This window comes from Camponotus vicinus, unplaced genomic scaffold, assembly GCF_025532165.1.
Source record: "Camponotus vicinus isolate PSW18456_S1 unplaced genomic scaffold, iyCamVici1.0 SCAF_1, whole genome shotgun sequence".
NCBI lineage: Eukaryota > Metazoa > Arthropoda > Insecta > Hymenoptera > Formicidae > Camponotus > Camponotus vicinus.
The window spans coordinates 38,276,974-38,300,760 of NW_028141945.1; the positions used below are offsets into that span (position 1 = coordinate 38,276,974).

Consider the following 23,787-nt stretch of genomic DNA (forward strand, 5'->3'; position numbering starts at 1 on the left):
AAGCGGCGAGTAAAGCGTCCAACTCCGTTATTCCATGTTCACTTTTACGCTTCCGGATTTATATTAATTTATCGAATATTTTTTATTTTGGAGAAAGGAAATATCGAACATACGATGCTCCGGATATCGCATTAATGTCATCGACGAATTTCCGGTGAGACAGGTAAATCGCAATTTTAATATTAAAATATTGAGAAGTGAACGCGCGAGTGAATAATTCAATGATTGTTAAATATTCTCTTAACAAATAATCCAGGGTACAATTTATTATAGATTAGACATTAATTTCGGAGTAAATTACGTGACTATGAAAACAGCGCGAAAACGCTAAAAATAATGTATTTAATAATATTGTAACGAGAACGCATTTAGCGCTCTATTTTCTCTCGTCGAGTATTCGCAGTCAATTGCTTCTCTCTATAATATAATACTCGTTATATTCATTCAAACGTGACATTTCTTGGATTGTTCGAATTTTCGATTTCTTTAATATAAATCAACGCGCGACACACTCGTCTAATCGTGGAACGAATCGAAATTAATATCAGGGCGACAGTTTCGAATAATGGGGTTCACACAGCTTTCGGCAGGACGGTGCATGTTGCGATATGCCTTTAGGAACTAAACGCCTAAGTTGGCAGTACTGCCGCTTCCCGCGTCGAGTGCACGCATGGCCGCGACCTGCGAGTGAAATCGTGCCGTTAAAAAACGTTACGGTTTAACGACGAAGTGGAGGAAGCTGTGATCGACAATCCACCTGGGCGCGATTATTCGGACGCGATGCTCCGGAGCCCGACGTCGGCGGAGGGAGACCGCCCCCTGCTCCAAAACACCGACGATCGTCGAGACGGTGAGCACCCTTCGATCACGATCCACGAGCCGCCTTCTCGCTCCTTTTCGGCGATACGCGTGACGAAGACGAGAACAAATGGCGACGCGCGATAGAATTTTTCTTCGCGAGACGCGCCGCCAACGATTTTTTTCACTCGCCGCTCGATGATAAGCTCTCGTCTCCAAGTTATCGAAATGGAGCACGATATCTCGTTGTACGAATTTAATGCCGTTTTAGGCAAGTTTGTCTCAAAGGCGATACTGGATAGATTTTCTATCTTATCCTCGTGACGTAATTAATAAAGATACGCTCCAAAATAGATCGCGCAGAGTCTCTCGGTTAGCACAGTTTGTTCAATCTAGCCCATTGACCTCTAACTACCGGTTTATATTTTACGAGCATTACGTGTTTATTTTCAGTGAAACTTTTCTCTCGATATATATGTATTTATTTCATTTAGCGCGCGTAACGACAACAAAACTGGGAGCGACTAGAGAAACGAGCGAACTCATTATTTTACAAATTCAAGAGAGAGGACATTTTTAAAACGTGTAAATTTCTAATCTCGATCGATGTAAAAAATAACATTGACGGAAAATCGATTTCTCAACAATCTTGTTCTTAAAATTAAATCTCGTTTTAGGACACTCTATATATAAGTATATACATAACACACACATACATATATGTACATATATATACATGTATCACTTCTACATGAATGGAATATTCACGAATGAATAAGTAGCATGATCCGCGTTGGTTGCCGGATGTCTTCTTTCGTCCAGTCGGCAGGCATAATTCTATTCACTAATGCACACTTGAGGTCATATTACCACAAGAGACAGTGGCTCACTCGGAGACGGGAGAGAGAGATAAGGCGCGCAACTATGGACGCTTCACACGATATGCGAGTGCGACACGTGTAAGTTGAACGTCGAGAACGACCGATCCTCCTTATCTCGCGCCGAGTCCCGCATGGGTTCTGAGAATTATCGTTTTTTTTTTGTTTAACTTTGGCCGCATCCGTACGCGTTTCCCCCTCCGATGCGGCAATTGTCGTCTTATCGTTACTTTACATCGAATCACACGCACGCACACACATCACGACACCAAGCACGTGGACAGTCGGATCTTTTATTGCCCGAAATATATAACTCTTTTCTCGTCATTTATTTAAATTTATTATTTGTGTTTAACATCTGATCATGCGGCGATTCTCTCGCTTTGTCATTACTTAATTCGAATCGCATACGAGCCACGTGGATGTCCCGATTTATTAACGCGGTCAATAATTTTTATCGCGAGCCCGATTATCTTTTTGTCATTTTCGTTATTTATTTTGACGATTATCATCTTTCTCACACACGACGGAAACTTTGAATCGCCGAATATGACTCCGATAGAATTACATGCTGTAACGCACAATCTATTCCGTTACGCGACGTAAAGCGGTACTTTGCGAGTGGAATGGACACTACTAGCAAGGAAGTATATAAGAGACTTAGGTATACTAGCACGCCACCGGGTGGCGCGACCGAGTCGTCGAGTGGTCCATAGGACCCACAAAAAGAGCAAGCGATAGAGAATTTGAGCGGTAAAGTAAAATCGGCCAGTCATAGTCGAGGATACCCGAGAGGAGAATCACGATTGGTCCGTCTCTCGAATTTCCATCGCTTGCATTTTCTCGCGTAAGCCTTGGGACGGGTCTCGTGACACGTATTGTTGGACAAAATCTTATCCTTGGACGAGCATGTGTGTTTCCGGAACGTTTAACGGTCGAAAATTCGAATTTCTGTAGCTGCTAATACAAACGTTTCACGTTGCAACATGTATATAGAATGTTCTAAAACTATCCTTATATATTTTGAAAAGTTATCAAATAAATTTGTTAATTTTACAAATTAATTTGGATTTTAATTTTTAATTACATATATCTAATAATAAGTATGATTATATTGAGAATAAAGAGATCAAGTTTTCTATGGATAAATAAAATATTATTTATCACGTATTTATAAATAAATAACCGTTCTACTTTTATACGTGATAAAATATAAATCGCGCTTTGAGAAATTTATAACGTGAACACGTAATAAGAAATTTAGATTAATTTTCTCATGAATTACGTCGAAGCGAGGTATCGGCTTATGCAATAATTATTTTCAATCAACATTTCGTAATTATTTCGTCTCTTGATTTGGACGAGCTAAATGCGTCCGGCATACTGACCTTCTTTAATTTCCTTTCTTGTGAGATCCGCACTGCCTTTCGTCGCACGTGCTACCATATTTGTAAAACCGATGCCCAGGCGCAAAAGCTTGTAATCGTCGTCCGCTGTCAATGGCTCGGGCGTGAGACCGCTCAAATGTAGACATTTCCCTGAAAAGAAGAACAACAAAATAATTATTTTTAACTATATAAATTAATAGTAAGATCACACAGTCGCCGCACTTGCGGCGTTGAACGTAATAAATTTTATTTTATTTTATTACATTATTTTTCAGATAATTGAAACGCTAATTGAATTCGATTCTATTTTATCGATTTAAAATTTCCGGGGAAAAAAAATTAAATTTTTTGAAGTTAGATAACACTTGTAAGTTATTTATTATATATTTCTCTCTCAAACATTTTCCTTATATTTTCTACGCCTTTTGCGCGTAATAATTTTATATATAGTCGCGAAAAAAAGAAAATTATTTATTATCACGTGTAGTCGAGTACGTTACATGTGTCACCGAAGCGCGTACATGCGGGCGGCTTTTAAAAATTTTAATGAAATCAACATCCCCGATATTTTACGCGATCCATTTTTAATTTTAATTGCATAATGTTAAGTATTAAATTGCTTACTTGCGGCGCCATTATTATAACGAAACGTATAATTGCAGTCGTCGCATGAACGGCCAAATGACTTCGCAAAGCTATTGTTCCGCGCGAAATACTCCGTATTTTGTTAATAGGCCGCGCTCGACTATTTATATCCCATTAAATAAACGATCTAAATTTTCTGATAGGCATAATAAAGCCTCGCCCCCCGGCGAAGCTCTCGCGCGGAGATAATGGAATTGTTAGAACAGAAGCGAGCGTATCTATTGTAATAGAAATGACAACCATTGTTGTTTCCATTGTCGATGATTCGCGCCGGTATCATTTTGCGTGGCTTATTAAAATTATCATTGTGAATTTTATCATCACATTTTCTTTTCGAGTATTCCAAATACAATATTTTTATCTGAGGAAAAATTGCTTTTTCATCGATAACGACCTGCATGGAATACAGATTTTAATCCGAGCATCATAAATTTCGTTCATTTTTGTATTCGTTATAATTTCTCCGATAATTTAATTATTGCCATTTCGATAAAATGATAGTTTTCGAGTATTGATAACACTAGTGATATTTTACAATTAATCTACGATTTTTACGCGAGGTATATGTAAGATGGAATGATTAATTTAGAATATCGGAAAATCGTTTCCTCCTATACCAAAGTTTCACGGACGCGAATATCGAAAGAGTTTCCGTTTCATCAAGATATAAATTAATCCCGCGCAAGATGCACAATCGATTAGCGGTTAACTTGGTAGGCGATTGTTTGCGTTCGAGTGTTGCAACAACGTCAATTAGCGTCATGAATCGCAAATTTCCATTATATAAATAATAAATAACGCGTATAAATATAGCGTGTACGAATATCACAGGGGCGACAATTCGTTCTAAATATTGACGTATGAATGCTTGGCAAATGTGCCGATCGTTTATTTCGTATCGCGAAAACAAACACGCGTACAACGCAATATTTAAAAGGTACTCGCACCGGTTTTTCCCGCGATTATGCAGATCGCGGCGATACGTATACGGAAAATTCAAACGATCATTTTTACAATTATCCAAATGAGCAAGTAAATGGCCGTTACGTCACGTAATTCCCGGGGAGTGTTGCAATTCGACGTTTCTCCACGTAAGCAACACATTGTATCGCCGCATTATCGCGGCAATTTGGCTTTAGGTCGAATGCTACGGCGCGCGCTTTGCGCGGCCTTTACAAAGGAACAAACAACGGAAAAGGATTAAACAGTTTGGAGGTCAGACGCGCGGTCGGTTCTTTCTACTGTGCCGCATAAAGTTGGATTATGACGCTGCTGGATACGTATAATCGCTCGCCACTTGCGGAAGTTGATTCGGTGACTACAAATAAATTATTCACGCGCTCGAGTCACTTGGTAATCCCTTTATGCCTTGTCACGCCTTCGCTATTTATCGCTCGTATTATAATCGCTCTTCGATGTTCGGTGAAGCTAAATTCTACGCCGATTAAAATTGAAAATAAAAATTTTAGTTACAGATGATGCTCGTATAACAATATGTGGGCGACTATTAAAAATATTTTTATTAAAGAGTATTGTAAAGAGAGAAAGAAATCTGTTTTATAGTGGTTTAAAATGAACAATAAAATTTCTTAGTTATTGCGTGGGCGCGGCTATATTTGAAAGATAATATTAAAAAGAATTAAGAAATTAAAGTACGCGATTGCGCCACATTGAACATATTTAACGAGAAACACCGAGAAGCAATAAGCGTTCCTTTTCCTTCGTTCGTGCGGGAAAAGAGAAAAAGAAGAAGAAAGGAAAAACGGGCCAGATAAATCTTTTACCGTTCACGGTTATGGGCACGCACACAGACAGACAGCCGCGCACACGTGTTGGTGTACACGTGGAGCGAGACAACACCCCGGTGGCGCGAAATTACAGTCGTCGCCAAAGTCTATCCCGCGAGCATTTACTCCCGGCAGCAGATAGAGATTTATGACGCGGCCTCGGGAAATTCTCTCTCGTTGCTTTACTCCAGTGCCACCGACCTACAACGGGCGCGCCGCGCCGGCACGACCTTGGAGAACTTCGGAACAAAGTTAAACGCTCGTCCGCGGCCGTTGCACGCTTTCCGGCACAACGTGCCCGACCTCCAAGTCCGCGGGAAAAGGTACGAGCCGTACATGTGTATGTGGTACGCGTTACAAAGACGGCCCGACCGCGAATGTTTGCGTTCCTTCTCCGTCAAATAAAAATTAATTTACGCATAATTCGGACAAAGGGAATAAAGGAGAGATCCTACGAGTCGAGTGTATTCTTGCTCTATGAGTCCGGGCAAATTTTCAATCGCGAAAACATTGTTGACTATATCATTGTTGACTATATTTTTTATCTTTTTTCGCCGAAAAATTGCGAATTTCTCCCGAAATTGTATACATTGCTGACGAGCAATGTATTATGTAAGCTTAAGTGTGCGCGCAGCTTAAAGCTTGCCTCGGCGAAGGGGCGCTTGGGACCATAAGAAGGAGACTAACGGCTGATCGAACAAACTTTATCGGGGAGAAACGCGACCCTCCTCCGTCATTCACGACGCTAACCTAACCCAACTTGACTTCGCTCGACCTTCCCGCCTCGGCGGGTGCTTTATGGTGTTTCGAGCGAGGGTGTGAAAAGTGTGCTCCCTTGTACGCCGATGGAAAGCAAATGCGCCCGTTCCCGCCGGTCGTCCGTAAATTGTGACTCGTCTCTGATATGGACGTAATCGAGGTGGAACTCGGGTTCCTGCGCGATCTCGGGCGCGACTTTTTTTTAGGGTTGGAAAATTATGGTAATTTATGGGAAATTCGAGGATTCTTCGGCCGGAAAAAATAGTTGAGATCGCAAACCTCTGTTACGGACGTGATGTTTTTTTAAATTATATATCCGCATAAAATAAATGAAATCTCAAGTGACTTGTTATTACTAACTTGTCGTTGTTTCGACCAATATTGATAATGCTATTCTTTCGAAGGGTGCATTGAATAATATATATGAAAGTAAAAGAATGCAGAAACATATTTAAATTTTTCAAACACATGTTTGATAATAAATCATGAGGTATAAATAAAATATAAATATAAAACACAAAAACACGCGGAAGATATGTCATAAATATTAAAAATCAATGCAAATATTTTTCTGTAATGGAACCATTAGTTTTCGCAAATAATTTACGTATATATTTTTAATAATGAATATCTCTGAATCATGCAACTCGATACATAATCGATACGTGATATATGAAATCTGAAGATAATATTTCCAATCTACCAAACTGAAAATATCCGAATAATTAATTTCAATATAATCTCTCATTTAGTATCACGAATTAATCATATAACTGATATTTGCCGACAGCCATAGAAAATATTAATTGCAACTATGATTCTCCACGGCTCTAATTTCGCATATCTTTACATCTCGTCTCTCGCAATAGTCTCAAATGTGTTTCATTTAATTAAAAATAACGTATCTCAAAGAATCATTTTTCGGATCTAATTAATTCGATCAAGAGGGAGATAATAATTCATCTTAGAATCGAATCGAATCGGCTCATAAGGATATCCGCAACAAGTATTTGCTCAACATGATTTAGATTCAAAGTCCATCGTGTCACGACACACAGTCAAAACTCCGAGATTCTCGCGACGCGCCAACTTTCCCAACTTTCGGACTTTCGTACGTTCGACTTAACTCGCTTTATGGAGTTCCGTATATCAGGAAAAGCGCAACAGGACCTTCCGTATCGCATTTTTCTTCTCGCCCATTTCCACCCCCTGCCCCTGCCACCAGGGGTTCTCTCGTTCTCGTTACGAGAGCCGCGGCGAGTAACGCGCTCGGGAAGAAATATCGTCCTTGATATTTTTCTAATGCGCGGGAGAAGCCGACCCTTCTCTCCTTCATTTCCAGACAACGATAATGACACGCGAGGGAGCTGCTCTCGGAAAATCTCGGCCATCATTTGGCGCGAAATGTACAATTTATTATCTAAACGATCGCTAACTCGTTACGATTATATGCGTGAACTCCTCGCAATTGTGTAAGATATTGTAACAGCAGTCAAGTAAATGATAAAGTGACCTTTTCTTTAACCTTTGTTCTTATCTATCTCTCGTGACTCTCCATCAGATTTTCAGATTAGATATTTTTAATGATTAAAAACGGCTTTTCTATAAAATGAGAGAGAAATGTTTTTGCGTTATTATGATATAAAATAAAGCAAATCTTTTTTTCGCAGAGATATATATTAACTCGTCTCACTTTGAACATCTTAATTGACATGGGTGAAATCCGACGAGCATTGTTAGTCTCGCGCTTTATCAAATGCATATTTTTTTCGATCGACAACGAGTATATTCGGCTTCAAAACAACGTGAAATCGACACGGACGATATTTCTCGCTCGTCATTCGAATGGTGAGCCGCAACGAACGGCAGCGACTATCGCAAATTTCTCAAACCTCCATTGACCTAGATTTCGCTTCTTTTTTTCCTCTCGGATTCTGAATGAACGCCTGGTTTGAGTCGACGACGGTGGCGAGCAACGAGGTGGCGGCAGGAGAGAGAAAGAGAGAGAGAGAGAAGGGATACACGATGGGTGGCGAGAGAGAAGAGGGTGGCGGGCCAGGGGGGAAGCCAGGTGAAAATCGATGCAACCGAGAGAGACCTGTGCGTGGGTAACGCGGGAGACCGCGCCTGGAAAATCAATTTTCAGGGTTTTCCAGGACGAAGACCCGTCGGCGGCGACCTAGGAAACGGTCGAGCGTTCTGAACGTTGCTCTCTTTTTCCCTCGCCGCTGCCTGTGTCGAGGACGGCGAGGAGGAGGGGCGAAAGGGGGAGAGAAGCGAGAGGGTATATCTCAGTGCCACAATTTGCGAACGAGCACGTATTAGATCCAGGTGTGCTTAATGATATCCCTAGCGCGGAAGTCTCAAGACGCCGGTTTCTTCTTTTCTTACTCGGATGTTCATCCCGAGTAATTTCAGCTTTTGCTGTGCTCGCGCACCGCCGAGGATATTTTTTTAATTAAAACGCGCCGAGGGGGCCTCCGGGCTGGAGCGTCGAGCGAATTCGGTCGTTCGCGCGCGAAGCGACTTTGAAGCGACTTTCCTCCGTCCGATACGCCGCGTCCGGCTGTTAAAATGAGATAATAGGGAGAAACGTCCTTCCGGGACGATTCAAGCGGAGATCTTCAGCAGCGCGACGCTCTCGCGTTAGGACCGTTCGTGTCTCGCAGTAATTCCGCCGACGTCTCTGTTATGCGAGACACAATGAGATACAGTTTCACAAAGGCGCCAAAGCTAAGAAACAGGCACTATGTATAATCGTCATTCGATAGTCAACGTAGTATGTATTTTCCTCCCGGACGCTCTTTCTCCTTCTAGCTTCTCAAATAACTCTAACCTACTATCCGTTATATATTCTTTAGATAGTACTTTACCGCTGGCTTTATACTCGAAGATAAGATTCGTCGATTAATCGAGCGTATTAAATAAATTTAATTTAGAAATACTCGCGTATTTATTTTTTTAAATTGTATCATCTAGCTGGAATATAGAAAATATAAATCATTGTATGAAGAATGAAGCTTTCTTGTAACTGAAAGTAGCTCGAGCGACAATGATGAGAAAAAAGATGTAAATCTCATAGCTTTAAAAGATTTTTAGCGGATCACAGTGTTCAATCACGCTCGAGAGAAAGATGCTTCGTAAATTGGAAAATAAGATCCGCGCGATGACCGAACGAAATCTCAGCGTTGTACACATATGCGTAGTTACGAGAGTATCCTGATTTGAGCGAAATATCGAAAGGAGAGAAGAAAAAAAAAGAGACGTAGGACACAAAATTCTAGGGAGCGAATGTGTACGGACTATAAGCTGCTATCGAGCGGATAGGCGTGCGACAACCCCTCTCGCTTCGCCATACCTCCCTCGACCGTTCCCCCGAGTTCCCTTTTTCCTCCTGCTCACCACCCCCTGTCCTCCCTTTTCGCCCTTCTCCTCCACCTCCTCCACCATCTCCTCTTCCGCCCCTCTTGGACCGAGCAGCAGCGGCAGGGTGGTCGGTGGGTGGAAAAGGGTGGAGGCTGAGGCTACACGTTTTCCCACACTCGCCCTTTCCGCCCTTCCCGGCCCTCCTCCCTTCACCATCCAACGCACCCTTCGCCCATCTCGCCCTTGCTCGACCTAACTCCTCGTCCTTGCGTCCCCTCGTCTTCGTTTTCCTCAGCCTCTCTCTCTCTCTCTTCACTCACACAGCCGCTACTCATTATAGTTACTACCACAGCTGTAGCCTCGACCTACACCACCTCCTCCTTCGCCATCTCCTTCGTTGCCACCTACGACAACCGACCGCCAAAGGACGGTCTTGCGTCTAGTGATGGTCCTCGACGCAATATCCACTCGCAATTCTCGAGCAAAGTGCGAATCTCGCGGATAGCATGTCGTGACGTTGCCCATTGCGCATCATATTAACTCTCTGATTTTTTTTCATCTCTATTTCATATATGACGTTTTTTATTTAAAATAATACTTTTGTGTATATATATTCGGTATTTTTGATATATTATAATAATTTTATATATCTTGAATAATAATTGTATCAAATTTTGCTTTTGAAATAATAAATCTCTAGTGTCGAATTTACAAGACAAAAATTTATTATTTCAAAAAGAAAAAAATTATTTGCATCCATAAGAAATCATGAGACGTGTCGCAAGTATTTGATACTAGCGAGAATGTCAATTTCATTACTTATATCCCTCTTCACATTTAGCTCTGACTACGTCGATAATTAATGTTACATCAATTATGTCATAAAGGTTATCCATTTTATAGTAATAAAAAAATATCGAATAAAAGGATATCATTTAATTTCGCTCGGCGTAGCAAACTTTTGATATTTGATTTTATTCTTCCTATTATATTTTGAATAATATAAACAAATTTTCACAAAAAATCTGATGCTTTAATATAAAATTTTCTGTGTTTGATATGTAATATTGATATTATATAATTTTTTGATAGCGTACACAACGCCATAACATTCAGATGAAAATAAATGGAATTTTAAAATTAATGCGACACGATGTATACAAATTGGCATGATTTTATATCGACTATTTATTTTTAAATACCATTAAACTTTATCGTAACAATTAATTTTAACGCATCGCGCGTGCCTTTTTAATTATTATTTCTCGGTAATAATATATATATATATATATTTATGCGCATTTAACCGCTCTGGATAAGTCACGAAAATGATCAATAAATCCGCTTATAAATTCTCAATGGATCGCCACTCAATGGTTTGCTTACGTTTCCTTTCGTTTAGCGGGATTATATACGGTATGACCGATACGCGCGGGCGCCGTTTATTCTCTCTCCTCTCCCTCCTTCTCTCTCTCTTTCTCTCTCTCTCTCTCTTTGCAGTTGCGACGATAAATTATCCGAATCGCGGAGAAAGAAAACACGGGAAACGAAGTGTACCCGCGAGTACTCATTCTCCGTGTACCTCTCTACCCGCCTGACCGCATTCCGACAATAATCACTTCATCCACTGTCTGTGCCGGGCGATGGCGGACCTTAACTACTTTCCACTTGCGATTTAATTGACCGACGGCATATGTGTTTTATATTGTCCGGCAATTACGCGCCGCGGAAAGATTTGTCACCGCACTTGGGAATATTGAAATTACCGAAGCGTCTCGATACGCTCGCGCAAGTGGAACGTGACTTATCGATTAGAAACTTGGAATCATCGAAACATTGTTTGTCCTGAATCCAATGCATTTTTTTCTGTTCCTAACTATCTGTTAATTTACGCAGAGCAAATGCAAAAAAAGTCATCTTTCGCGTAATTTTTCAGATAGATTTTTGCTTTGAAAATAATGCTTGCTCGTTAAATTTTGTTTTCCGAAATTAAGAAAAGTGTACCCACATGTTCAGTTATATTTGTCTCTTGTAAAATTCGGCATTATGCACCTTAATTAGCTTTAAACGTGAATTATGAAACGAAATTAAATTATTAGCAAAATTTCATTACGATTATGATAAGATACGAGAGAAGGAATGTGACAAAATCTTTCTCATAATAAATCTCGCAGCTGAAATGCGAAAAGCGACATGTGTGAAATATTAAAAGATTCGAGGATCATACATAATTGAATGGAACGAGAAATTTCTCGGATCTTTATTTTTTTTTTACGTAACTTTACGCTTGAAAAAGTAAAATCGATCAATCGACCTAAACTTTCTAGCATAATTACCGAAATATATATACTACATAAAACAAAGTAAAGCAGCAAAAGCGCGAAAAGGACGCTCATAGAAGATATTGCGCAAGTTTCATCCTTTATGTGGGTCGTTATTATCTAATGCCGCTCCAAAACAACAATAACAATAACAACAACAACAACAAGAGAGCGAGAGCGCAGTTTGCGTTTTCCGTTATACTTCACGTGTAACATCAGCCTTAAGGTTCTCACGTGCGACCATCGGCTCGCATAATCGATTATCGATAGGCGGCAGGGAGGATAATCTCGGTGCGAAAGCTCTCCGAGCGATGTCATGACCCCTTAAGAACGCTCTTCTCTATAGGAAAAAAGTTTCTCCGATAGAAAACTTCGACCGAGTGCCGTGAACTATCGAACCGGCGCGCCGGCCAACGTGGGTAAAGGATTGCCGCGCGTGTGTATATACACGGGAGTTATAAAATAACCACACGACAATCTGGATCGGGCGAAAGCGATAAAAAAGTAAAATGTTTTATATTTGTGTGAAAACACTACCCGAATTGATATGGACGCGAATTCGAGACTCGAAACTTTTTATTTCCCGAAACATCGTTGTAAAAAAAGAAATAAAAATACGATTTGAAAGAGAGCGCGCGACCCATGAACCACGTTGTTCCACGCTGTGATACGTGCGACTCGTGAAACATTGATAAACGTTGTCAGGAGGGATATAATTTTGCGTATCTTGCGCACAATTTTCCTTAGATTTATCGCGCATACGTGCCATACAAGTAATTCGCCTCTGGAGATATTCATAATATATTACGTTTATCCTCTCTTTGTAGACAATATAGATTTAATACGATTTTAAAATTCGCAAATTCCAATTAGCCATTATTTATTACATATTCGTTTTAACGTTTTATTAAATACATATTTGATTCAATCATTTCCGACGTATTACGCGACGTATATTTTCAGTGATAATATCGAGCTTTCACGCATTATTTTCCATATTTAAAAAATTGCTCATAAATTTTATATACATATGTAACTTTACGGAATTTTATGTTGCGAGGACATAATACTTAAAAAATTATCTTGTTAAGAAGAAAACATTTTTTTCAGAAAACAATATTATTATCAACATATTCATACAAGTAATATTTTCATAGATTGATCTATCTCTGTATAGATTAATTAACGCGGAGAATTTCGGGATCTCGAATAACTTTGTCAAAGTAATAAGAGGACACGACTTTGTCTTCCAAGAGCCCCTGCGATTCCGCGCAGCTGTCGCGGGCGATTCGCGCCCGACCAATATTTCCCTCGGTAACGTCGTCTAGTTACCCTCGTTAGGTCGGTCGCGGCGCACGGCCAACTCTCCGAGGGTCTCTTACAACAAGTTGGACGGGGGGTCGAGGTCGCCGTCGAGGGTGGTCGGTCGGTCGGTCGGTCCGGAGCTGACTGGTGAGCTGCGCGCTTGTGTATGTCGCGTCGCGTCGCGTCGCCTTGCTTCGCCTCGCCTCGCCTCGCCTCGCCTCGCCTCGCCTTGCCTCGTGGAAACTTGGCTTGGCACGACCACGAAAAGTTTCGCCGGTCACGTTCAACTTTCGCGCATCGTTCGAAAAACTGTCTCTCTCGCTCTTTCTCCCCGCTGACGGCGACGAATTAGGTCGGCGACCGAGTGCCCCCGAGTGCCGTATCGTGTCGCGAGCACCCGCTGTCCCCCGAATCGACAAGACGAGGTGCCTCTGTTTGGCCGAGAAAAAGTTTTTTCTCCTCCAGGGACCCTCGATAGACGACAACCGGAGCCGCGATTCGTCACGAAAGATCGTGCTTCGCGATACATCGCATCTTTTCGCCCTCGAAACTTGTTCGACAGCAATTTATTGAAAATAAATGTTTTTTCGCCGAGTTAAAAATAACTATCAAATAACAAAGTTTTATTATTAAGTGAAGATGATGCTAAAATCATCAGATGTTGAATAAATGAAGATAGTTCGATATTATATACATGTAAAAACAAAATTTTAAGAACATTTTTTGTAGTAACGAAATTGAAGGAACTTATTAATTTAAGCACGCATTTTTATCATCCATTTTATGTTTATATACCAATTTTTTTGAAAAGTGAAAGAATTATATATATATATTCTATTTTATTTTATTAAATTATATTATATGTGATCGAAATATATATTAAAATTTCCAAGTAATGTTATTTCAACGATAAGATCAGCATGCTCGAGGTTGACAAAAAATGGGATTTTTAATAATTAATTCTTTTATTCGTTCAAATTTTATAATATATTCGTTATATATAAATTAAGATATTTATAACAGAGATCGCGGATGGCGATAGCCGTCTCTGATTTTAGCGCGATTTAAATTCCAGCTGCAGAATGCGGTTGACAGGGCTAAATAATAAAGTCGATCAATCAAGTCCAATTTTGGTACCGTCCGAGTAACTTCGCGCGCGAAGTGGGTCATCGACCGAATATACTGCCCTACGAGAGCATGTCGCGTGTGCGTTCGACGTCCGTCAACGGCGAAGAAATATTTGCGTGTGATAAAAGCGAAATCTTCCGGAACACATCTCGTTTCGGTTTTTCATTTTTGCTGATTTTTCTTTGTTTTTTCTCTCTTTTTGGGGGCTAAATCGCGCAGAATAATCGAACATACAGAGCCCGCAGAAAAATCAACAATACGTCGGAAATGTTTGCGAAGATGAGATATTCGGGAAATTACTCGTTGCGCATATTTTGCAATGTGCGAAAAAATTTCCCGGTAGATTGGGTCGCGCAATTGATTCCGAGAGAAAAAGTTTCTCCCTCTCTCAACGATTTTCGGCTGCAATCTTAGATACTATCTTGCAAGTGTCATGATTCAACATCGAGAAGTTGGACCAAAGAAGTAACATTCGAAATATTTGAATATATATATATATATATATATATATATATATATATATATATATATACACGTTTCGATATTGCAATCAGAATAATGTGTCCAAATAACAAATAAAAAAAAGCGAATTTTAATATATATCATACAATTGCAATTTCATAACACACGACGATTTATATTAATAGTAAATTTAATATTTGTAATATTTATAATAACATGTTTATAATAATATTATATTATTTACATCAATTTCGTTGTTTTTCTATTTCTTTAAATTAAATTTAATTTTCAATTTATTGTCGATAATTAAAATGCATTTGTCGATTTATGCGTTTGCTTCCTCACGACCGTGAAAAAATCGTGCGTAACTCTTTGTAATTTAATGTCATGATTTAAGCAATTTAGGAAAAATTCTAGATTACGGTGTTATAATCAGCAGAAAGCTCCCCAAAATGCTAACCGAATGTCGCGACGCGTTCGACAATTCCGCGGAATCGAGTCGTCGGCGGGAAAATCTTCGAACTAGTTGCGTCCTTGTGCCGGAGAAACTTTTTCCCTCAACATTCCGGGGGATATAAACTGTGCGCGCGGCGAGCGGCGGCGCGAAACTTCCGACCCTTAACCCGTTTTCAGATGTTCTCGAGTTCGCGAGAGGAAAGTTGGAAACTTTGCCGGGATGTCTTTCGCGGATTACATTCAATCAAATATGCACGATTCCGGGACAAAATCTTAATCGAAATCCTATAAATTTAAGGTCTCGAGCGGTTACGTCGGCGTTTCGAACTTAATTCTTACGCGAGAATGAAAATATCCTGGAGGAGGAAATTTTTTTACGAATGCGTGAAATTCCTTCCTGACCTTGTTTATATTTGTGTTTGACTTCTATGAAATATATTACAATTGCTTTTACAGTTTACCGAGTTTAGGATTGAGAGTCGGAGTGAATGTATGCTCCTTAAAGCAAGATCTAATAAGGAAGTTATTTAACATTGCAAATTAGAAAGTTTTTATGACACTAACACAAAACTTTGTACTTAACTTTAAGTAAACTTTATCCTAACAAATTTCATTCAAGAGCTAATGGCATATTTAATGCATCAAGCCTTCCCAATTTTCGCCAACAAAAAGATCATTCTAAATTCGTCAAAAAATTCCTTCCCTCCCTCACTGCTCTTCTCTTCCCTCTCTTTCTCTCTCCAATTAACTAACGATAATGAAAGATAATACAATAATTCTGATACAAAATTCTGCACATTATAAGTAGATAATATTATGAATCTGCAAAGGGGGAGTGTTACGATGCGTACGTTATATCTGCAATAAGGTTGCGGTTTATAAGATTATAACACATTGTAAAATACAGCATACTTGAACTGGACAAATGCTTGTAACAGGTTTGCCGTGGCACGAGCCGAGTTAAATTTAAATTTTGAATGCCACAAAACTAATTTATATCGAACGTATAGCGATGTAAGAACACGTGTATTAAGAAATGATCAAACTCAAAGACGAAAATGTGAAAATGGAAATGTGAATGAACTCGTCAATTATACATATATGTATAAATTAATCAATTACGGTACGTGTATCTTGTTAAACTTTACATATATAAGTATAGATAAAATTGTAATTTATTTAATTATAATTTAACTATACTGCAGCGTTTTAGCCACTTCATTCATTCAAGTATGTAATTTAATTTTTAAAATTAAACGAATCTGCAGGAATTATACATATGGGGACATTAGGCATATCTTTCCGCAAAAGTATATATAAATATACTTCTCTCTCACATGATTATCATTTCTCCAAGAATCTTGCGAGCGCTTATATCCGTTATTGCATTATACACTCCACAAAGAGTATGCGATTTGTCGAATGGATTCACAGGAATGATGAAATCATTAAAAAATTTCCACTAGAGAAAAAGTTGCAGCTCTTCAACGAAAAATCACCACCAACATTAACAAGGTGAAACACTTGTCTCGCGAACTCCACTGCGGGGATAAGAAAACAGAGATCGAAATAGAATGACGGATCTCCGACGCGTGAGCGAGCGAACGAACGAACTTCCTCCTTACCGATCTAGCGGGTGAATCACGGTCCCGTTAATCGACCCTGCCGGCTCACCCCGAAATTACGGAAAAGAGCCGCGTATCTCTCTCTCTCTTTCTCTCTCTCTTTCTCCCTTTGCGCGTGTGTTTCGCCCCTATATTCCCGGTGCAGTCTCTCGACGTTATAACGCGCGCACCACCGATGCACGACGCGCGATACTCGATTCGCGCGTTGTAATGGTCGATCGCAGCTTCGACCCTCTTCCGAGCCATCGAACGGCCCGAACGCGGTCGGATTTTTCGACGTTTACTGCCTTTAGGCCCCTGGACCATGCGTCCGCCACCCTCTCTCATCCCCATGCTCCCCCGAATACTCAAATTGACCCGTCGTGCTCGATCCACCCCCGCCTTCCCCTCCACCGCCGCTCGCAGCGAGCAGAGTTCCCTTCCTCCTTCCCTCCTGCCGCTGCCGCGCGGCAGTTGCCACAGCTTCCAACCTTTTTACCCCTGTACCAACCCTGCTTTTTCCCCCGTTCCGCCCAGCCGCCCTCCCGCCAACCCTACCACCTCCTACCCCTCTTTTTATTCCGTTCTCCCTCACGCGCACCACTCATTATAGTTTCTCCCTCCCTCACCGCGCACTCCCTCCCTCCCTCCCTCTCTCTCTTTCTCCTTCCGCATCTGTCTCTCTCCATCTCCCCTTCCCATACCGCCTCCATCTCTTCGTCCCCTTCCTCCTCCTCTTCCTCGCCCATCACCATCCGCTCACTCGCTGCTGTTCTCCCTTCCACCCTTACACGTCCGACCCTCCACCCGGTTCAACGCTCTACCGCAACCCTGGGAAAACCCTGGAAAATCCAGCGGCGTGCACCTAACTTCACCGTGGCGTATGTGTATATATGTATATGTGTATGTACGTATATATATATATGTATGCATATATATATGTCACCCGCGCGTGTATCCATGACACAAGCAAGCGGAGGTTCTGTGTATCTACCGGGTGTCCCGGAACCGCTTTCTTCATCGAAGAGGTCTATGATCAACCCGCGGTGTAAAGGAAACGTTTTCCCATCAAATATATAAATGCGTAATTTTTCAATCATTCACGAATTAAAATATACATTATTTAGTTAATTTTATATAGAAATGATTTTAATGCAGCTTTAATATAAAATTATGAAAAAATAAAGAGTCTACGCAAAATTTTGAAGAAAAATTCTGCCTTTAGCTTCGGGAACTCTTTGGATGGGAAGAACAGCGTTAGTTTTCGAACATCCTATATGCAATGTTGCGTACGTGTACAGCCGCTGCGGGAGGCATGCGTAAGTAATAGGCATCGGCTAGGACGTTAGCGCGAAAATTGTTTATTTAAAGCCCATACGGGGTTGGTCGCGCGTGCGCCGCGTCGGTGCACGCATCGGAAATTGCGTGCATAAGGATGGCGGACGTAAACGCGGCGTGTGTATGCCGCGAGAATCGAAGCAATCGCGTGTGGATTTATGATCGTCTTGGGCATTGTAAAGAAAGTCCGAGGAAAATGTAGTAAAATCGTGAAACGTCAGAGAAATCCAAGCAATTTTGGGAAATCTATTTGGAAAAATCTGGACAATTTTATGCCGCTTTGACGAAAGATGGGATTTAAAAAAATACCTCGATATTATTAGTGTGTTTAAGTAAAAAAGAATAATAAAATTAACGTATGGCACTCGAATCACATGATATATGGTTTCGTGAACATTCGGATTAGAGCCAGAGATTGTGTAGCAGCGTTGCGACATACATAATGTAGGACCATCTCTATCCGTGTTCTTCCGGTTTGCCACTATAAATAATACAGCGACTGTTACAGTTATTACGCTTCCGATTAATAGCGCGTTAATAGTTAAACCGTGCCTTACATACGTTCGCTTTGCGCGTTCCCCGATATCTTATATTGTCGTTACGTCGGTACGGACGCAAATATTTGATCGCGATACACTCACGGACGAAAGTAAACGCTTACAGCTATTACGGCAGTGCAATAATCGGGCGCGTAAACCTGCAGGTAGCCGCGAGTTTGTATTATATATTACGCTACATTACATTAAGCATGTTGTATGCGTACAGCGCACTCACCGCTGATAAGCGCGCGGACTCGTGCTGATACACGTAAATCGGGGGGGGACGGGTGAGGGAGGGCTACCGGCAGCGATACGTCGCGATGCATGGGGGCGCATTAATACGCACGTGCTTGCCGTGCGTGCGCTTCGGCAGTTGCATCCAAGATAACCGCTGTAAAATCGTTATCCCGTCGTCCGATTTCATCGGCGACCTGCGCACGAATCCAAGAAACGCGGAGGAGGTGCACTTTATCAAAGCGCGATACTTTTGGCGAGATAATTATTCCTTTCATTAACGAGTAAATTATCATCTTTCTATTCTATTTTATCGGCGTGTGTTAAGCGGCTCTCTATCGATGCAGAATTTTTATCAAGATTCATTTTCTAAATTTTTTAAATATTGTGTAAATTTTTCTTTTATATATATAAATCGAATTAGCACTCTCCCCTACTTTTGATAGAAAAATTGTTAAGCCATGCGGCGAGCCGCAACACAAAGGATGCAATTATTTCGACATATTTCTCCCGGGGGCGAGTTTTTATCTGAAATTGATGAAGATTTTTATAATGTCCATTATGCGCCGCATATAAATCAGATTAAAATGTATTAATCGATGTAACACAAGCAACGCGAAAAATAAATGCACGGTATATGCACGCAAAAGTATGCGTTGTGTAGATTTTACAGCCCATACCGTGAGTGATTTATGCGCGTTGCAGCGGCTCTCGTTGCGTGTTCATCGATGCAGGCTTCGCGATTTCAGATCCCGGGTGTTTCCCGGTGCAGAAAAAAAAGCGCGAGATGAGGGCTGAATCGGATCATAGGGGTCGCGAGAGATTCTCAACGGGAGGGTTTTTCCCGAAATTTTCACCGTGCTCGCCAGAGACGCGTTTTAGTTTAACTACAGAGCCTAGTTAACCTAGGCATTTATCGAAATCCTGATTGTGCATTAATAAAAAAAAATGAAAGTCAACTATTCCAAGATGCATCAATGTTTCGCATTTGATTTCTTTTTTTTTCTTATAGAAAATAATCAATAAATTTATTTGATTTTTCGAGGCTCTTTCAGATTCGTAAACGGTAATCGTTCCTAGTCTTCTCTTTTCTTGTCACCCCTTTTTCTCTCACTGATTCTGATTTTCTCGTTGACTTGATAATTACTCTCCTCGAAGCGCCTCCAAGACGAGGCGCGCGCGCAAAGTGCACTTGATTTTCCCCGAGCGAGTATAACATTATGCAATTTTATGCGGAAACTTTGAGACGCAAAGGCGAGGCTCGCTTGCAAGGCTATGGTAATGGTGTGGGTTCGTTAGCGCCACGATTGTCGGACACATTGGTCGCTCGTTTATACAGATGTTCGGAATTCGAATTGCGAATTTATGCCCAAGTGGTGGTACTGTCAGTGGCTACGAGACTCTTTTTCTTCCATGCTCGTCTCTCACTTATTATTATGATTACAGCTCATCGCTTTCATCGCGAAACACTTTCTTTCTTTAGTTTTCTTTGTTTATTGCCGTTTTTTGCTACTTGTACAAAATACGAATTTAAATTATATAAATTAATCATAATAATAAATTACTTTTAACGATTAATATAATACTTTTAACGATTTTGCTAATTAATATTATTATTACTACGTGACTTTTATAATAGTATTTTGTATAAGTAGCAAAATGACGGCAATAAACAGAGAAAACTAAAGAAAGAAAATGTCACGATGAAAGCTGAAAATGATTATTATTATTTGTAATATTATTTAACGTAATTCTTGACAAAAAGGGCATATATAAATGTAAAAAAAAAACTAATATGTAGATATAACTCACAGAAGTGATTTCCAGGCCCAGCATAGTGATGTCCCTTGTATGCCGCAAATAATCCGGGATTGATACCAATCTGTAAAATAAAATAAAACGTGAAATTGACTTTTAATTAGCATCTTTGTTAATTATCATCTTTATTTGTGTTCTAGATTTTATCTTATACAATATTCACGATTGAAATATTATCTGATCAAATCGCGAATAGGTTTGCATTAGCACAGGCACGATTAATTCATCGTTATTTTAATTAGCCATAATCATGAATGAATCATGAAACGAAGGAAGGTATTCTTAAGTCGCATTTTCCTTCACATCGCTGTACTTGTTCTCCTCTCTCTCTCTCTAAAAATTCTTCGAACTCTTGCCGTACATCGATCTCCTAGAAATTATCGCTCTTATTTCCAAGCTTATTTCCGTACTTTGAAACGGTGAAATTATTGTCTCCGCATCCTCGAGTTTTCACCGAGTTTTTCTAGACTCGAGAAAAAACTCATCCGGGAACCGTTCGCGTCACGCGTCGCTGTCGACGTAATTAATTTCGCTTTCTACCTATTGTCAAAGCTAAGTCGAGACTTGGAGAGAAAAGAGTTGGCTTTATCGACGTTTTTCTCGTCTAGCACGCGATATAAAAGGTACGCGTAAACAGGAGAATCGGAATCGATTGTAAACCGGATCGTATGCTGTTAATTAAGGTAGACCGTACCATAATTAACTAAATAGAAACACGACTAACCATGTGTAAACATAACATGAAAATTACCCACGGATGGCTTGAAATTGAAGGAATTTTGATGAACAAAGGTTTATCAAGTTCAGATACATTTCTCCTCGCGAATAGAGAATATTTTTAACTTGGCGAAGCCTTCGCTCGTAATGATAAATATAAAAACAATGTGTAATAATTAAATGAAGCATAGAAGACATATATTACGAAATACATATGGACGTTCGCTACATACATAATATTTAATTTCACTCCAAAAGCTTCCCAAAAAGATACGCTCAACGAAAAATTGTATGTATCCATATTATATATGACGAAATTAATTCCGTTATTATGAGAGTACTTCAATGCAACGTTTTTAATCTGCAAAATGCGAAATTGTCGAAACAAGTCCTGTTTCGTGAAAGCTTCGAGCCGCTGTCGGATGCTTTGACATCTCTCATTGAAGTATGCAAAAATATTTAACGTAATTAAACTAACACATTCCTAATACGCGCTCCTCGTTCATCGATGAATAATAATGGTAGACTCAAACAAATATTTTTGCCTCCCGCAAATTTAATTCTGCTTTAAGAGAGAGCTCTAACGTCGCTGCACTTTCAATATTTTTTTTTCCAATTTTTACTCGATTTCCTGCGAATGTAGCCGCATCAGCAGATTGCATTGGAACAATGAATGCTTTTTCAAAATCGAAAATGTGGTAATTGAAACCCTTGGGTAAAAATGGAACAGCGCGATGATTTTTTGATGTTGAAATTAACAATTTTTATTTTTCAACGATTCCCCGAATGCACAATGAATATTTCATCTCTTTTTAATGTATGATTTTATAATAACTGCAATAACACAACTGAAAAATTATATTGCATTTTTGTTTTGATTATATTCCACTTGTGATATTGTTAAACAATATTAATAATCGCTTTGTTATTTATCCTTTTCTCATCGTTTACGCTTAGCTAATTAGCTATTTATATATTTCCAGTAAATGAGTATCGTTTCTCACATTTTTCCCAAAATCCATTAATTAAACCTAATCACGCGCACGACGACACGTTGCACTTCCGCGCGATATTGTTAAATCCAGAGAGAGAGAGAGATAGAGAGAGTGAGAAAGAAAGAGAGAAGGGATCGATTTCTTTCCCCGTTTCGCGACTTCACGTGCGCGCTTCTTACTCACGATTATGCAACGGCGCGACGGGAGGGAAGGGGAGAAAGAGATGGAGGAGGAGGCGCAGGTGCGGCGTTGGTACCTGTTGCACAACCGCATTATCTTCGCTCCTCGCTCCGCCGGTTAGGTAATTAATAACGACAAAGTCCAAGGATACGTTATGCGCGCGGTCGCGCAAGCACCATTAGACGCGCATCTCGCGCGCTATTAAAGCCATCTCCCGCTCCTCCTCCTCCTCCTCCTTGTCCTCTTCGTCTTTCTCTCGCTAGCCGATGCACTCCTGCGCTCTCTCGACTCGCAACTGACCTTTTCGCAAGTGCAAGGTGCGCGCGGGGCGACGAGGAATCTCGTGTCGTAACTATCGACGTTTATCTCGCGCCTAGCCACGTCCTAGCGACGTCCGCGTCTTGTCGCCGGTAAATAGAGATTAACATTCACCGTGCAACGAAACGGCCGTATACTCGGTGAGATAATTGCATGACAAAGTGCACGTCCGTAGGACGATGCGTGCACGTTTGTGCGCATTCCATTAAAAACCGCGGCGCGTCCGCGAGGTGAACGAGAAAGGATCGGTGCCTGATTAGTTTGAATTCTTCGGTCGATTCTCTGTTTAGCGTTGCATTAAAATGCACGGCCCCCGGGGGACGTCGTTATGATTATTGCATCTTGTGAAACAGCGTTTGTCGCTTGTTAGGATAGTTAAATGAAGATCGAGATGGACGTGAGAATATCTCAACTCTAAATTCGTAACATGTCGCAATTTTGAGAAATCTTTATTTTTTTTTACCTCTTATCTCGCGGTCTGGAAAAATTGTTAATTAATTAAGATAATCAGATAGCGTTATAATAATGCGGCGAAAGACAAGGAAAAGAGATGGCCAAAATCTTTATAAATTTAAATCTTATCTTTTCTCTCGTGAACGCAATTCGAGATATGAATGACTTGTTTTTTCAGCTGTAGAGATCTCTCTCTCTCTCTCTCTCTCCCTCTCCTCTCTCTGAAGCACGAGGCGTGAATGCTTCACGCGCTTATTGAGGAATCTCCGCGTATCTCTGCGATTCGGATAATGCATTT

At 40.4% G+C, this 23,787-nt stretch overlaps 2 protein-coding genes across 5 annotated transcripts in view; one reads left to right on the plus strand and one right to left on the minus strand.

Annotated features, from left to right (window-relative positions):
- Tdg (Thymine DNA glycosylase) overlaps positions 1 to 23,787 on the minus strand; it is a 108,672-nt gene that overhangs the window by 8,042 nt on the left and 76,843 nt on the right. For all 4 annotated transcript variants that reach the window (XM_083089864.1, XM_083089873.1, XM_083089855.1 and 1 more), the window contains 2 exons: positions 20,821 to 20,890; positions 3,065 to 3,214 (listed from right to left, as the gene is read on the minus strand). In XM_083089864.1, the coding sequence (XP_082945990.1) occupies positions 3,065 to 3,214; positions 20,821 to 20,890 (220 nt within the window). The remainder of the gene's footprint in view (positions 1 to 3,064; positions 3,215 to 20,820; positions 20,891 to 23,787) is intronic.
- Dnmt3 (DNA methyltransferase 3) overlaps positions 611 to 23,787 on the plus strand; it is a 118,248-nt gene continuing 95,071 nt past the window's right edge. Inside the window, exon 1 of the mRNA XM_083089833.1 lies at positions 611 to 850. Coding sequence (XP_082945959.1) covers positions 781 to 850 — 70 coding nt within the window. The 5' untranslated portion in view covers positions 611 to 780. The remainder of the gene's footprint in view (positions 851 to 23,787) is intronic.